Here is a 17,106-nt window from a genome sequence, read left to right as displayed (position 1 = left end):
ACATGACGTGGAGCAAAACGAACTGTGATTGGTTGCGTTACATATCAGTCAAACCAATGAAAGCTGTGATAGAGTCCAGACCTTCTGCCGTAAGTCTGAAGCTCTGGCTATGCAAGACTATGAACATGGTGGATTATGGACAGTATGCTGGGTCTGTAATGTATGAACTCAGAGTACATGATAATGAACATTAAGGAAAGAAGTGGATTTGATGCAATGTTTATTCATTGGAACAAAATAAAGAAAGACATTTGTATGCATCTACATCTGAATGCATGGACTTTGTTTGTAGGCATCAAATACTTGTCAAATACCTGTAATAATGACAACGGCTTAATGGAAATCTGTTACAGGTTTTATATAAGATTTAATATGACAGAATCAACCTGACCTGATCATTTGGTTACAGCAGGGGTTTTTGAAGTGTGGGGCGCAGAGGAGTATATTGGCTACTTTATTGATACTTTTAGAGCTATAGAGAAACATGCTTGTTAAGTTTGTCATAAACCACAATAGACTTGCATGTCTTTTCTGACTCTGTTTACTGAACACTCATACGTACGCATGCATACATAATGCATGCATAATGACCAATGAGAAAGAGTTACTAACAAGTACTATTGCTAGTACAGTAAGGATGCACTTTACTTTCCATGAACTTGTGGAGCTGATCTTTGATTAGTTCAGATAACATTTTAAGCTGTTAAATGGTCATGTTACAATGTGCCCCACCTATGGGGCATGTCACATTTAACTTCCATTCTTTCGGGGTAAATCAGGAAAACCGTATACACTGTAATTAACATAAATAAAAATACTCTGAAAAATAAGTAGGTTTACACAAACTGAGACAGTCAAAAACTGTTAGGTTGTGTTCATTTATGCATGACTGACAAATATGAAACGCATTCAGTTTATTAATACAATTACATAAATCTTACCAGTTTCATTTATGCATAACTGACAAACATAAATCACATTCAGTTTATTAATTTATGTTAAAACAATGTAGTCCACATGGGTGGAAATTTATATGCAATTCAAATACATACATCTTAAGTTTAGATGTAAATGTTTACATGTGCAAACAATAATGTATTACTATTGAACTTAGGGCTTTAAAGAACAGTTAAGCAGGTATACCAGCAGCCAAGGTGTTGATTTAAAAATCTTGCTTTCCCCTGTTGTTTAATTTCATGGAAACAGACACCAGTGATTTTGCCAAGAGATCTCTTATTTATTTATTATATAAAACATAGGAGGAAGAGACAATGGACCAAGCGAAGGTCTAATTCAGCTTCTCAGTCATTTTTCCTACATTTCCATCTCTTCCTGATTTTCGGACAAACAGGGCTTGGTTTTTATACCACTGACCAAGGAAAAAACTACATCACCATAGGAACACATACATTCAGCAGAGGAACATATGGTTTCCATTAATGTTGGAATGCACCCCTTATGTTATGCTTGATGAAAAACTGCATATACATTTCAGTCCAGCAGCACACACTCAAGTCCAAAGTTTCCCAAAGTCTCTCCCACATATTCACAAAATACATTGAGTACAAATGATTATGAATGTATATAAAAAGTAATAATAATACTAAAAACAACATTAAATTATGAAATTCTGTTGTTTAATTTCATGGAAACAGACACCAGTGATTTTGCCAAGATATCTCTTATTTATTTATTATATAAAACATAGGAGGAAGAGACAATGGACCAAGCGAAGGTCTAATTCAGCTTCTCAGTCATCTTTCCTACATTTCCATCTCTTCCTGATTTTCGGACAAACAGGGCTTGGTTTTTATACCACTGACCAAGGAAAAAACTACATCACCATAGGAACACATACATTCAGCAGAGGAACATATGGTTTCCATTAATGTTGGAATGTACCCCTTATGTTATGCTTGATGAAAAACTGCATATACATTTCAGTCCAGCAGCACACACTCAAGTCCAAAGTTTCCCAAAGTCTCTCCCACATATTCACAAAATACATTGAGTACAAATGATTATGAATGTATATAAAAAGTAATAATAATACTAAAAACAACATTAAATGATGAAATTTGAGTCTTCACAAGGGAAGAGGTCAAATATATGTAAAACTCATTAAGGATTGTGTTTGACTTGAATGATAAACTTGATCCGCCACTGCTTTTATTCACATACAAACATTAATCAGTGAACATAAACAGAAGCTCAACTGAAACTGTTTGACGCGTGAGAACAAACCTCTTCCTAAGCTCAAACGTGCTGCGTAACACGAGAATGAACCTCATTGGTTCTTGCAGAAGCTCAAACTTGCTGCGTAACACGAGAATGAACCTCATTGGTTCTTGCTGAAGCTCAAACGTGCTGCGTAACTCGAGAATGAACCTCATTGGTTCTTGCTGAAGCTCAAAAGTGCTGCGTAACACGAGAATGAACCTCATTGGTTCTTGCTGAAGCTCAAAAGTGCTGCGTAACACGAGAATGAACCTCATTGGTTCTTGCTGAAGCTCAAACGTGCTGCGTAACACATGAGAATGAACCTCATTGGTTCTTGCTGAAGCTCAAATGTGCTGCGAAACACGAGAATGAACCTCATTGGTTCTTGCTGAAGCTCAAAAGTGCTGCGTAACACGAGAATGAACCTCATTGGTTCTTGCTGAAGCTCAAACGTGCTGCGTAACACATGAGAATGAACCTCATTGGTTCTTGCTGAAGCTCAAATGTGCTGCGTAACACGAGAATGAACCTCATTGGTTCTTGCAGAAGCTCAAACGTGCTGCGTAACACGAGAATGAACCTCATTGGTTCTTGCTGAAGCTCAAAAGTGCTGCGTAACACGAGAATGAACCTCATTGGTTCTTGCTGAAGCTCAAACGTGCTGCGTAACACGAGAATGAACCTCATTGGTTCTTGCAGAAGCTCAAACTTGCTGCGTAACACGAGAATGAACCTCATTGGTTCTTGCTGAAGCTCAAACGTGCTGCGTAACTCGAGAATGAACCTCATTGGTTCTTGCTGAAGCTCAAAAGTGCTGCGTAACACGAGAATGAACCTCATTGGTTCTTGCTGAAGCTCAAACGTGCTGCGAAACACGAGAATGAACCTCATTGGTTCTTGCTGAAGCTCAAAAGTGCTGCGTAACACGAGAATGAACCTCATTGGTTCTTGCTGAAGCTCAAACGTGCTGCGTAACACATGAGAATGAACCTCATTGGTTCTTGCTGAAGCTCAAATGTGCTGCGTAACACGAGAATGAACCTCATTGGTTCTTGCAGAAGCTCAAACGTGCTGCGTAACACGAGAATGAACCTCATTGGTTCTTGCTGAAGCTCAAAAGTGCTGCGTAACACGAGAATGAACCTCATTGGTTCTTGCTGAAGCTCAAACGTGCTGCGTAACACATGAGAATGAACCTCATTGGTTCTTGCTGAAGCTCAAATGTGCTGCGTAACACGAGAATGAACCTCATTGGTTCTTGAAGAAGCTCAAACGTGCTGCGTAACACGAGAATGAACCTCATTGGTTCTTGCTGAAGCTCAAACGTGCTGCGTAACACGAGAATGAACCTCACTGGTTCTTGCAGAAGCTCAAACGTGCTGCGTAACACGAGAATGAACCTCACTGGTTCTTGCAGAAGCTCAAACGTGCTGCGTAACACGAGAATGAACCTCATTGGTTCTTGCTGAAGCTCAAACGTGCTGCGTAACACGAGAATGAACCTCATTGGTTCTTGCAGAAGCTCAAACGTGCTGCGTAACACGAGAATGAACCTCATTGGTTCTTGCTGAAGCTCAAAAGTGCTGCGTAACACGAGAATGAACCTCATTGGTTCTTGCTGAAGCTCAAACGTGCTGCGTAACACGAGAATGAACCTCACTGGTTCTTGCAGAAGCTCAAACGTGCTGCGTAACACGAGAATGAACCTCATTGGTTCTTGCTGAAGCTCAAACGTGCTGCGTAACACGAGAATGAACCTCATTGGTTCTTGCAGAAGCTCAAACGTGCTGCGTAACACGAGAATGAACCTCATTGGTTCTTGCTGAAGCTCAAACGTGCTGCGTAACACGAGAATGAACCTCATTGGTTCTTGCTGAAGCTCAAACGTGCTGCGTAACACGAGAATGAACCTCATTGGTTCTTGCTGAAGCTCAAACGTGCTGCGTAACACGAGAATGAACCTCATTGGTTCTTGCTGAAGCTCAAACGTGCTGCGTAACACGAGAATGAACCTCATTGGTTCTTGCAGAAGCTCAAACGTGCTGCGTAACACGAGAATGAACCTCATTGGTTCTTGCTGAAGCTCAAACGTGCTGCGTAACACGAGAATGAACCTCATTGGTTCTTGCAGAAGCTCAAACGTGCTGCGTAACACGAGAATGAACCTCATTGGTTCTTGCTGAAGCTCAAACGTGCTGCGTAACACGAGAATGAACCTCATTGGTTCTTGCAGAAGCTCAAACGTGATGCGTAACACGAGAATGAACCTCATTGGTTCTTGCTGAAGCTCAAACGTGCTGCGTAACACGAGAATGAACCTCATTGGTTCTTGCAGAAGCTCAAACGTGATGCGTAACACGAGAATGAACCTCATTGGTTCTTGCTGAAGCTCAAACGTGCTGCGTAACACGAGAATGAACCTCATTGGTTCTTGCAGAAGCTCAAACGTGCTGCGTAACACGAGAATGAACCTCATTGGTTCTTGCAGAAGCTCAAACGTGCTGCGTAACACGAGAATGAACCTCATTGGTTCTTGCTGAAGCTCAAACGTGCTGCGTAACACGAGAATGAACCTCACTGGTTCTTGCAGAAGCTCAAACGTGCTGCGTAACACGAGAATGAACCTCATTGGTTCTTGCTGAAGCTCAAACGTGCTGCGTAACACGAGAATGAACCTCATTGGTTCTTGCAGAAGCTCAAACGTGCTGCGTAACACGAGAATGAACCTCATTGGTTCTTGCTGAAGCTCAAACGTGCTGCGTAACACGAGAATGAACCTCATTGGTTCTTGCTGAAGCTCAAACGTGCTGCGTAACTCGAGAATGAACCTCATTGGTTCTTGCTGAAGCTCAAACGTGCTGCGTAACACGAGAATGAACCTCATTGGTTCTTGCTGAAGCTCAAACGTGCTGCGTAACACGAGAATGAACCTAATTGGTTCTTGCAGAAGCTCAAACGTGATGCGTAACACGAGAATGAACCTCATTGGTTCTCACACGTCAAGCAAACATGCTTGAGCTTCTGTTTACCACAACTGATGTGTGTTGATGAATGTTTATATGTGAATAAAAGCCTAAATTATGTCTGTTCATAGAAAGTGATCATGTCTCTTCAGAAAACTTGGACTAAATCACTCAATATGGATTAGTTTTATGGTCTCTTTATGAATTTATTAAAGCGTCAAAGTGTAAGGTGCGTAGCTGTCAATGGAGGGACAGAAATCTCAGATTTCATCAAAAAGATCTTCATTTGCTCCGAAGATGAACGAAAGTCTAATGGGTTTGAAATGACATGAGGATGAGTAATTAATGACAGAATGATCATTTTTAGGTGAAATAACCCTTTAATCCAACAAAAAAAGGAAAGGAAAAAATCGCTCATTGCTCTTGACTATTATAGCACTTTTAATTTGTCACTCTTTGACTTTAAAACCCTCTGGGTGACACCAGCAAGCAAACATATATTCTGTTTGTCAGAACAGGAAAAGAGCTCCTTAATTGAATAGTTTGAAATAGTCCAAAAATTTAAATTACACACCCTCATGTCATTCAAAACCTGTATGACTGTGGAGAAAGAAAAGAAGGTAGTTAGTCAAACATTCAAGCTGCTTTTTTTCTATGTAATGAAACTGAATGTGGATCAGGGACAGTCGGCGTCACGTTCAGTTTTTACAGCAGAAATTGTATGTGCTTTTATAGGTACCTGTTTGGACAGAAGGTGGAAGGAAATGCGTTTGTGGAGTTTGGTGTGATGGACGGTGAGAAGAAAACAAGTATTCCTTCTTCTCTTCAAAAAGTTCAGGTGAGAGACATTAAACCGTTTACAAGCTGGGATCAATCTCATTTCTCTTCACCTAAAGGATGACTTTAAACATTAAATACATTTTTATCTTGTCTTGTTGACTGCTGTTGTCTTTCTCATATGAATAGATTAGGGAAGGAGAAGGTACAGCAGAACTGAGCAGGGAGATGATCACTAAGACCTTTCCAGACATTAAGCAGCTGGTTGGACGATCAATCTATGTTTCAGCCAGTCTTTTAACAGAAAGTGGTAAGACTCAACAGATACTGTACATCTGTATGTTTACATGCCTGTGTGTGAATGTATATGAGAGGCTAATCCTGTGCGTGTGCGTGTGTTTGTGTGTGTGTGTGTGTGTGTGTGTGTGTTTGTGTGTGTGTGTGTGTGTTTGTGTGTGTGTGTTTCAGGCAGTGAAATGGTGGAAGCAGAAAGGAGAGGCATTCAGATTGTGACGTCACCGTACACCATCCACTTCAAAAGAACACCACAATTCTTCAAACCTGGGATGCCCTTCAGTGTCTCGGTATAAACATAGATAAACATTAGAAAGTAGGGGTGTGCGATATGACAAAGTCTGCATGAAACAAAATTTGCAAAGTCTTTTTTTTTTTCTTTTGTGGCATTTATATATTTATATAGATATAGAAATAAAGATATATTTTGCCATATTGCCTATCCATACTAGAAAGTTGCAAACCTGAAGGGTTGCAGGAACAATTTCATAAATATATTATTTATTTATTTTTGCTCTGGGTTCTTTAAAAGGCAAGGCAAGGCAAGGCAAGTTTATTTATATAGCACATTTCGTACACAATGGCAATTCAAAGTGCTTTACATAGAAGAAATTAAAATAATAAAAAGAAATAAGAATAATTAAAAACGGTTTAGAAAAATAGAAATAAAATACAGTACAGTACAAACAGTCGGACGAAACAGTGGCACAGTGCTCATTCAGTAAATGCATAGCTAAACAGATGTGTTTTGAGTCTGGATTTGAATGTGACTATTGTAGGAGCACATCTGATCTCCTCTGGAAGCTGGTTCCAGCTGCGGCTGGCATAATAGCTAAAAGCAGATTCGCCATGCTTAGAGTGAACCCTTGGTATTTCTAGCTGATATGATCCTAATGATCTGAGTGATCTGTTGGGTTTATATTCAGTGAGCATATCTGCAATGTATTTAAAAGGTTTACGTAACAAATCCTGACCAGACTCCTGCTGAAAATGTGGAAGTGGAGGTCAATCCTGGAGGGGTCAGAGGTCAAACAAGAGCCAATGGCATTGCAAAGGTTACCGTCAACACTCCAGGAGGATCTTCTACACTGCAGATCACTGTAAGACCTGCAAACTCAACTAATGTTCAGTCACTTTCACTGAAGAACTGGTGGAAAATAGATCAGTTAACATATGTTGAACAAGCAATGGAGTATATTCTATACAGCACATCAGAAAACAGTGTATTTGTTCTTTTCAGGCAAAGACCAAAGATCCACAATTAACAGATGAACAGCAGGCAGTGAAGACGATGACGGCTCACGCTTACATTCCCAAAGGAGACTCCAAGAATTACCTGCACATCGACATTTGTGCTGCAGAGCTTCAGATCGGTGATCAAATGACAGTCAATCTCAACACAGGACAAAGTCCAGGAGTCAAAGATCAAGATTACACATACATGGTAAAGATTATGGTTATTTCTAAATAAAGCTGCACCACAAATGTATTTATTATATCAATATTTGATTAACTACCAAAGCTTGTATTTGAAACCATACCTATATCATAAATACTGTTAACTCATCTGTCTCATTTTCAGATCTTAAGTAAAGGTCAGATTGTTAAAGCAGACAGGTTTAAGAGGAGAGGACAACCTCTAGTGACTCTGACTCTAACCGTAACCAGAGACATGGTGCCGTCCTTCCGCTTTGTGGCTTATTATCATGTGGGCTCGTCTGAGGTGGTGTCTGATTCAGTCTGGGTCGACGTGAAGGACACATGCATGGGAACGGTGGGTCAACCATCACAAGAAATGGTTGACATGCTAATCAACTAGATCTGATTCAGTGTCTCTCGTTTTAACAGCTCAAGCTTAAGGTGAAGAACAAGATGAATACCTTTGGCACAAGAGATGAGGTCAAGCTGCAGATAACTGGAGATCCTGGAGCTAGAGTTGGGCTGGTGGTGGTTGAAAAGGCTGTGCATGTCCTTAACAAGAACAGACTCACTCAGACTCAGGTGAAGGACCTTCTTCAGATGGCATGGCATAATCAGTTCTGATAAAGCACAAACTTAATGAAAGTCAAGGGTCAAGAGCCCAACTAAAGCAAACACTGATCTCCATGATGGTGACATCAACATCTAAACCTCTGTTAATTCTCAATAAGATCTTTTGTAGACGTCTGACAGAAATAAAGTCAGTCTGGTTAGTAATAAGTGAAGCTGGTAATTCTGATTGTGGAGTTGTTTAATCAGATCTTCAGAGAGTTAATGTCTTTTATCTTCAGTTCATCTAAGGCTGTGTCTGAATAAAGTTGTGTTTGTGTTCTTATTACTCTTTCGAAAGATGATTGAAAGAATGTTTCAGGAACATCACACTAACGTTTAAATAACATTTTAGTAACATTAAGGAAAATTGACATTTTTATGTTCTTTAAATCAAAGTTCCTATAATGTTGCATTTTAAATCAAAATTAAGTTGAAAGTTTGAGGAACATTATACCTTTTAAAACACGTTCCTCTAACGTCAAGAAAACTGGACATTTTTCATGTTCCCAGAACCAACACTGAATATTTGGGGAATATACTTATAACAAAAGTCTGTTAGCTGGGATGGCACAATCCGCTCTGATTTAAACCGCATGCAACTGGTGTCTTTTTGCACCTTTAGATCTGGGACGTCATAGAGAAGCATGACACCGGCTGTACGGCAGGAGGTGGAAGGGACAGTATGGGGGTTTTCACTGATGCCGGTCTGATGTTTGAGTCACACACTGCAGGAGGAACCGACACCAGAACAAGTATATATTTGTAATTTTTTCAATTTTAATTAAAAAAAAACATTATATTTTATTTTATATTTCTCTACAAACAATCCAGAGGGGCAGTTTCCATGAACATACAATTAAAATAATTTCTTACAGATTTGCCCCTGAATGTCTCCAGTGTCTATTATGTTTGTTTTTTTTTTTGTTTTTTTTTGTGCTTTTTTTGCTTTATTTAGTTTGACATGGACATTGTACATTAATAAAAACATTCCTGTAAATGTACCAGAATTAGCCAAGGGCTATTTTTCATCCGTAGTCCCTGGACAAGATGTTATAAGTCAACCTAAACGACATATGATTAAGAATACATAATAGAAAATTTAATAATTACACAATACAAGAAAAAATCTATTTAAACAATTAAAGATCAATTAAAAACAATGCAACTAAATTCAAACAATAATAGGATGGCCAGCAGATATAAGATTCTAGTGTTGACAGAGCTTAACCAATTCTTCAATTGAACCCTAAATAAAGCATATGTGTCTAGATTTCTTATAGATGTTGGAATAGTATTCCATTCTTGTGCAGCTTTAACAGAAAAAGCAGATTGACTAAATTTACTTCGTCTAAGCGGTATGATAGTCTTGTTTTAATGCGCCTCTTGTAGAGCGATAATCAGTTGTTCTAATACGAACTAGCTGACCAAGAGGGGGAGAAGATAAACCATAAAAAATGTTATACATCAAGCATACATTTGCATACTTAATCATGTTTTCCCAACTCAATAAATTATATTTTTTCAGTATTGGACAATGATGAGAATATACCGATTTCTTATCAAGGACCTTAAGTGTACGTTTGTATAAGGACTCTAATGGTTTTAGAGTCACTGAACTCGCCAGAGACCAAGTGGTTAAACAAAGTCATGTGAGAGATAACCATAGAGTACATAAACATCTTAGCTGCTTCTAATGACATGTTATCTCTAGTAAGCTTAAAATTATAGAGATTAAACTTAACCTGCTTACAAACCTTTTTTGCGTGAGCTTTAAATGTAAGTTTAGAATCAATCAGTATTCCCAGATATTTATATTGTGGCACTACCTGCAGCCTCACCCCTGACACGTAAACATCCGGCTCTTTAATAATACTGTTAGACTTAGAGAAAAACATACATACTGTTTTGGACACATTTAGTTGCAAGCAATTCTCTTTTAGCCATGCTGACACATTAACCATAGAATTCGTAAGTTAATTTGCAACTTGTGTCAGACTATTACCATGTATATAAATCACTGTATCGTCTGCATACATTTGTATATTAGTGCCAGGACATGAAAGATGAAAATCATTTATATACATAGCAAAAAGCATTGGACCCAAGATAGATCCTTGCGGAACACCAGTTGATATACCTAAATCATTAGATAGGTGATTGTGTAGTCTAACACATTGAAATCTATCTGATAGATATGACTCTATCCAATTAAGTGTATGTGATGAGAAATTAAAACAAGCTAACTTAGATTAAAGTGAACTAATTTAAGTTGGTATAATCGGCGCTGGAAAAGCACTGCACCAAGTTCAATTGTAGTGAATTCCCTCTCACACATTAGAGTGCCATATGCTAATTTCATTCTAATTAAATTCCCTCTAGTGCCGGAGTGTCCCATCCTTTCAAAGAGAAGACGGAGATCACCGGGTGAGAATCTGCTCTTATGATTCGACCCTTTTAAAGATTAAACATGTTTTTAAAGTTCATATCTGCTGTTGTTTTTCTATCATTGTGGCTTGAACGGACCCTGTATTGGAATAAAGTTAACATAATCTTGAGGATTATCAGAATATGCTAGTAATGATCCAGCCATGATGTTAAGGGACATGGTGGGAAAAAAATATGAGATGGGAGGAAACATATTATGACAATACTTTTGCATTCTCTCACAAATGTATAGCATTCCCCCAATAAACTTTCAGAAAATAAATTATTGGTAAATCAGTGCATAGGGCTCTAGCACCATCTGGGCTTGGAACCCTAATACATTTTTACTTGACTTTGTAAAACTCAAACTTGTTTACAAACTTTTGCTTGTTTGTCCTTTTGCTGTATTAGGTCTATTCTGTCACATTTTTATCTGTTACAACAGGTGATGATGATGATGACTATTATACAGACTCTGATGAGATCATGTCACATACTCAGTTCCCTGAGAGTTGGCTTTGGGAAGAGATTGATCTATGTGAGAATTGGTGAGTAGGAGACTTTTAGACAAAAGCTGTGAGTTTAGCCCCGTTCACACCACTAGTGACTCGTAGCAAGTCATTTACATTATGTCATTCGACAAGAGCTGTTGACGGCATACAGTGTTTCCCCTACCATTATATAAGGGGGGCGCCCCGCCCTCCTAACGGCTCCCCCCGCCCCCCTTGAAGGTCAAGTAAATTTGATTTGATTTTCTTTATAGCGCCAGATTAAATGTTTTTATTTTATTACAAAAACTAAATAGCCCTTAAGTAATATGTTATTTATCTTATTTCCACGATGGCATGTCTTTTCTGTCTGTGTTTGCGCGTTTACAATTATCCCAATGAGTGCGCAAGCGCGCACACTCACACACAAACAAACACTTGCATGAAATACAGATGAGCACTAGCGGACAGAGAGCGCGCGGCGGGAAATATGTCGCTGAACTGAAGATGGCAACACTCACTCTACTGCGAGTAGCAGCCGGAGTAGCTCTCCTGCTCCAAGTCTAATGCCCGTTTCACACATATTTCGTTTGCAGTGTGTATGCGGTGAGTATTGTTTTCCGTACCCATGTTTACAGAGCTTTCACACTGCACGCGGATGCAGTCCGTCGATGATCGATCCGTTCCAGTTGCGGTGCGTATACAGCAGTGCAGCGATCGTTTCCGCACCGAGTCTATTTTTGCCGTTTATGATTTTTGCTGTGCTGCAAACACTGAATTAAAGTGACAGCGCATGTTTCGTGGTCAAAATGAACACAGATTGACCTGAAAATGTAGTTATTTCACCATAAGTGCGATTAATTAAATAAAATGTATGTATTTATACCATAAATTTATTTAATTAAATACTACTTTTTTCATTCTAAGACAAAGCAAGGAAAACTACAATTTACCTCAACAAGGCGACATAATGACATTCGTGGAGGTGGAAAAACAAGTTCTTTGTGACATGCAAGATTTATTGTATTAAAATTGAAATGCAAAAGATTTTAATATAAATACATGGTTAAATATTTTACCACTTGCTTGAGTAACTTAATATATAATTATATAGAAGTAATGCATTGAATAATACATTGTTTAAATTGTGTTTAAACGTGAACGCGCGTTCACAGCAGTGCTGCGTCTGACAGGATTATTCTCTCCAATAAATGCATCATAGAAATAAAAACTTCTCAAAAAAAGCCAATTTAAAATTTGTTTGTCATATAAATGTATTAACTAACATTAATGAACAATGAATGAGCAATATATTTGTTAGAATTTTTAAACACTTGGGTTTTATGTTAACTTTTACAAAGCATTACCCTCCCAGACAACCAATTAATGTGACAGATAGATAGATAGATAGATAGATAGTTAGATAGATAGTGTCTGTCAATTTTCCCCAACTAACCCCCCCCCCCCCCCCCCCCCCCCCCCCCCCAAACCTGTAAACCTAGGGGAAACACTGGCATATTGTGGGCCCTATTTTAACGGTCTGAAATGTGGGTGGGTCTCAGGCGCTGTTGCTATTATACCGGCGGGAATAAATGACTCTTGCGCCCGACGCAAATCTAAAATGTGTTGGTCTGAAGAAGTTACATTACTCATAGGTGTGGTTTGGGAAATAAACGTAACGTGAAATAAACCAATCAGAGCGTCATCTCACATTCCCTTTAAGAGCAGGCGCACTTGTTTCATGGCGGATTGGTATTATAACATCGGATTTGCCAGGCGCGCGCCAGGAGCGGTTCACAGCCGAGGAGACTGACGTTCTCGCCAGGGCCGTAAAAAACAAAAGTGACATTGTATGGGGAAGGGAGAAACCCACCCAAATTAATAATATTTATATATAATAATATATATAATATAATAATATCCTGAATAATTTGGGTAAATGTGTAAGCTAGATTTATGCCTATTTTTTCACATCTTCATGGACACCACAATGATTTCCCTCATGTGGAATGTTTTTCCTTGTAATTATGTATGGGTTCCAAAAATGTGAACTGCTGCATCTGTGTAGATGTGAGAAGCAAAGTGCATGAGCGTTGTGCACACGCTACATTATGGCCAAGCATGCGCCCTTAAAATAGCATCTGAATAACACGTCACTGACTTTACACAGCAAAAACTCCAGTGTTAAATTAACACTCCTGGGAGTGTATATGAGTCCACACTCAAGAGTGTAAAGTGTTAAAATATGAGTATTAAATTAACACTCAAGAGTGTTGAAGTTAATGAGATAATTAAGTGATTAATTGAGTGATGATTGATCATCATTGAAGACACCTGATGTTAACAAGCAGAATCACGGAAGAAGAAAATCTCAAATTGTAAGCCACCGTTATGGTGATCATTGTTTGCTTTAGTTGGGCTCTTGACCCTTATATTATGACAATCATCATTTGAACTTGATCACTGAACTCATTAAGATCCTTATTTCTGACTTAGATTTGCGTTGTTGATTACAGCATAACTGTGATTCTGCATAAATATAATACAAAGGATTTCTTAAAAGTTGTTTTGAAAAAAAAAACCTTTATTTTAGGCACACACAGATGTCAAGATTCAGTGTATGCATCTCAACAATGGTGACGAGCAGAATATTCAATTAGGAAAAGGAAATTAGTAAGACAATTCAGATCATAATTTATTCATACCGCAATGCATGATGGGAGCCATTAATGAGTTGTGATTGGTGGCAGCCACTGCAACATGCTTTATTATTGTCACCATTGTTGAGATTCACAGGCTGATTATTGATGTCTGTGTTTCTAAATAAATTTATTTGAAAGTCTTTTGATCAGAACAATGTTTATTAAATATTTTGGATTATATGAAAAATACTGAAACTCATATGCTGTAGAATCACAGAGCTGCTGTAATTAACAAGTCAAACCAAACTATCTCAATAAGTTTCGTTTTTCGGATCACAACATGATTGTCAAAACATAACCAACACCATCAGATCACATTGTCTCTTTGTTCATTTGACTGTTATAAATCAATAACAGCAGACAAACAAAATTAAAGTAAACATATAAGGGTCAAGAGCCCAACTAAAGCAAACACTGATCGCCATAACGGTGGCTTACAATTTGTGATTTTCTCCTTCAGTAATTCTGCTTGTTAACATCAGGTGTCTTCAATAATGCTCAATCATCACTAAATTAATCACTTAATTATCTCATTAACTTCAACACTCTTGAGTGTTAATTTAACACTCATATTTTAACACTTTACACTCTTGAGTGTGGACTCATATACACTCCCAGGAGTGTTAATTTAACACTGGAGTTTTTGCTGTGTAGACTAGGTTTTTCCTGGTCTGTGGCGGAATTGTTTTCGGAAACTGCAAAATAGCACCAGAGAACGTTTGCGCAGGAACACTCCTCCTCTTTTCGCTGAACCGCCCCCGGGAGCGCAAGTTCATTCCCTAATTTACCTAAGTGTGTCTGTGGAGGGAAAAATCCGCTGTGCGTCGGGTGCAAAATAGGAATGAGACATGCGTCGGTGTACAAAGTCAATTGCGCTTGGTGCAAGATAGGGCCCTGTGTGTGTGTGTGTGTGTGTGTGTGTGTGAGTCTGACAATAAACAACCATTAGAATTCTACATTCAGTATTTCAACAGTTTTTGTTGTATTTTCCTCATATCTCAGTCCAGCACCAGTCAGAGATAAAGTGATCCTCCTGAAAGACTCTATTACTACCTGGCAGATCTTGGCTGTCAGTCTGTCACCAACACTTGGTAAGATGAAGCTGCAAACACAGGATACATGGTCTGAAAATCATCATCATCATCATCATCATCATCATCATCATCCAGGAGCTGCTGCTTTAAACCCTTCTGTGTGTCTGTGTTCCTCCTCAAAGGCCTCTGTGTGGCAGAACCTGAGGAGATTATAGTTTTTAAGAGCTTATTCATTGACCTCAAGATCCCTTATTCAGCTGTGCGCGGTGAACAACTGGAAATCAAGGCCATTATTCACAACTACACACCAAGGAAGCAGAAGGTGGTATATATGATTTGATATTAAAAATGTATTTGATGATGATGATTTTATGGTATACATTAAAACCATGTGCATCATAATAACCCCTTCTGATTGATTAAAATTATTTACTAATGGTAGCATGGATTCTGCGAGTCATTTCATTTTTTTTCTGCTTGTGATTCAAACTGTAGAAAAGTACACTTAAACAAAAATATTGTCCATACATTTCATATTTGATTCAAATGCATTTACTTTGGATGAACTATCATCTACATATTGAAGAGATGTATACCTCACTCCCATTTTCACAGGTGCGTGTGGAGTTTATGGAGACAAAAGATGTTTGCAGCTCTGCCAGTAAGAAAGGCAAATACAGAACAACAGTAAACATTGACAAAGACTCCAGCACAGCGGTTTCATATGTGATTATTCCCATGACACTGGGACATCATGACATTGAGGTGAAAGCTGCAGCATATGATTCTGTCCTCACTGATGGAGTGAGAAAGACCCTGAAGGTGGTGGTACGTCTGATGGCATTCCTGTCAATTTTGATTTGGTCATTCATTAATGTAATCAATAGATGTTTGTCATATTTTGAATAGATAATCTCTCTCTCTCTCTCTTTCTCTCTCTCTCTCTTTCTCTCTCTCTCTCTCTCTCTCTCTCTCTCTCTCTCTCTCTCTCTCTCTCTCTCTCTCTCTCAGTCTGAGGGTGTGCTGACTCCATTACACAGACCAAACGTGGAGCTCAATCCTATTAAGAATGGTGAGATTTACTGTGAACCCTACAATTACATTACTGTGTTATACTTCCATTATACAACATTACACACATTATACTTTCAGCCAATTATAAAAATAAAAAAAACACTTTTCTAAATTTCATTATAGTTCGAGTTAATCAAGAGATCAGAATGAACTCCTACACTTTTGTAGCTACTCCTACTCTTACTCACCAAAAGTGTACAAAATTTCACCAACTCATTACTCTTCCTCCATCTTCCTCTTTGTCTCTGTTTCTCATCCCAAATGGAACAGGGGAAACACCTATAGTTATTAAAGCTGAAACACCAGCTGATCGGGTTCCAGACACACCTGCTATCACCTACATCTCCATTACTGGTGAGGAAAAATATGTTTTCATGAATGTGCAACATCCATCTACTCCTCCGGGAGTCTTAGCACTTGTATGAAGATTGTTCCTCAGTATTTAATGCTGGGACTAGTTTGTAATTGGGTTTGAACGACTTCATATTTTTTAAAGTCGACATTTATGTGATGAAAGTCGAGTCGACTAGTCGCTGATGACATCATTGATGAACAAATCAGCTTTGGCATATGACGCTCCTACATAACAGCTTATTTTTATCAGTTCTTTTGTCTTTTTGGATTATTATGTTTATCACAGATTTCTGCTCGTTCTAAATCAGATATAGATAAAGATTACATATAAATGAATGCATTAGTGTGTGAGTGCCATTGCGTGTGAATTAATTTTACCTGGCAGCGTCTCTCCACTAAGAAATATATGGCAGGACAGTTTTTAGTTTCTAAGCTATTTTATTGATAAATCACAGAACAGAGTTTACAATACATTACAGCACTACAGAAAGATTCTGTATGCGCGATCTTCACGTGATATGTGTGCTATTGTCTGTCTGTGTGTGAGTGTGTGAGTGTGTGAGTGTGTGAGTGTGTGAGTGTGTGTGTGTGTGTGTGTGTGTGTGTGTGTGTGCGAAATGCAGCAGCAGAATCCCAGATAGCGTACATATCCAGGCCTCATCTGGGCCAACTATGGCACATTTGGCTCAGTTCTGGCAGTGGGAAAGGTCAAATGGGCCGTATCTGGCTCACACACATCAAACTG

The 17,106-nt window shown here is 38.6% G+C and overlaps 1 protein-coding gene across 1 annotated transcript in view; it reads left to right on the top strand.

Annotated features, from left to right (window-relative positions):
- Positions 1 to 17,106, top strand: part of LOC311077824 (complement C3-like) — a 57,872-nt gene that overhangs the window by 4,228 nt on the left and 36,538 nt on the right. Inside the window, exons 8-22 of the mRNA XM_084106454.1 lie at positions 5,919 to 6,021; positions 6,150 to 6,270; positions 6,429 to 6,544; positions 7,208 to 7,354; positions 7,495 to 7,698; positions 7,837 to 8,028; positions 8,103 to 8,255; positions 8,908 to 9,037; positions 10,665 to 10,709; positions 11,155 to 11,257; positions 14,902 to 14,990; positions 15,116 to 15,255; positions 15,549 to 15,761; positions 15,945 to 16,005; positions 16,278 to 16,361. Of these exons, the coding sequence (XP_083962580.1) occupies positions 5,919 to 6,021; positions 6,150 to 6,270; positions 6,429 to 6,544; positions 7,208 to 7,354; positions 7,495 to 7,698; positions 7,837 to 8,028; positions 8,103 to 8,255; positions 8,908 to 9,037; positions 10,665 to 10,709; positions 11,155 to 11,257; positions 14,902 to 14,990; positions 15,116 to 15,255; positions 15,549 to 15,761; positions 15,945 to 16,005; positions 16,278 to 16,361 (1,901 nt within the window). The remainder of the gene's footprint in view (positions 1 to 5,918; positions 6,022 to 6,149; positions 6,271 to 6,428; positions 6,545 to 7,207; positions 7,355 to 7,494; positions 7,699 to 7,836; positions 8,029 to 8,102; positions 8,256 to 8,907; positions 9,038 to 10,664; positions 10,710 to 11,154; positions 11,258 to 14,901; positions 14,991 to 15,115; positions 15,256 to 15,548; positions 15,762 to 15,944; positions 16,006 to 16,277; positions 16,362 to 17,106) is intronic.

Source organism: Abramis brama, assembly GCF_963993115.1.
Source record: "Abramis brama genome assembly, chromosome: 2".
In the NCBI taxonomy this organism is placed as follows: domain Eukaryota; kingdom Metazoa; phylum Chordata; class Actinopteri; order Cypriniformes; family Leuciscidae; genus Abramis; species Abramis brama.
Note: the sequence above shows the minus strand (reverse complement) of the source record. Positions and strands in the feature narration are given on the sequence as shown.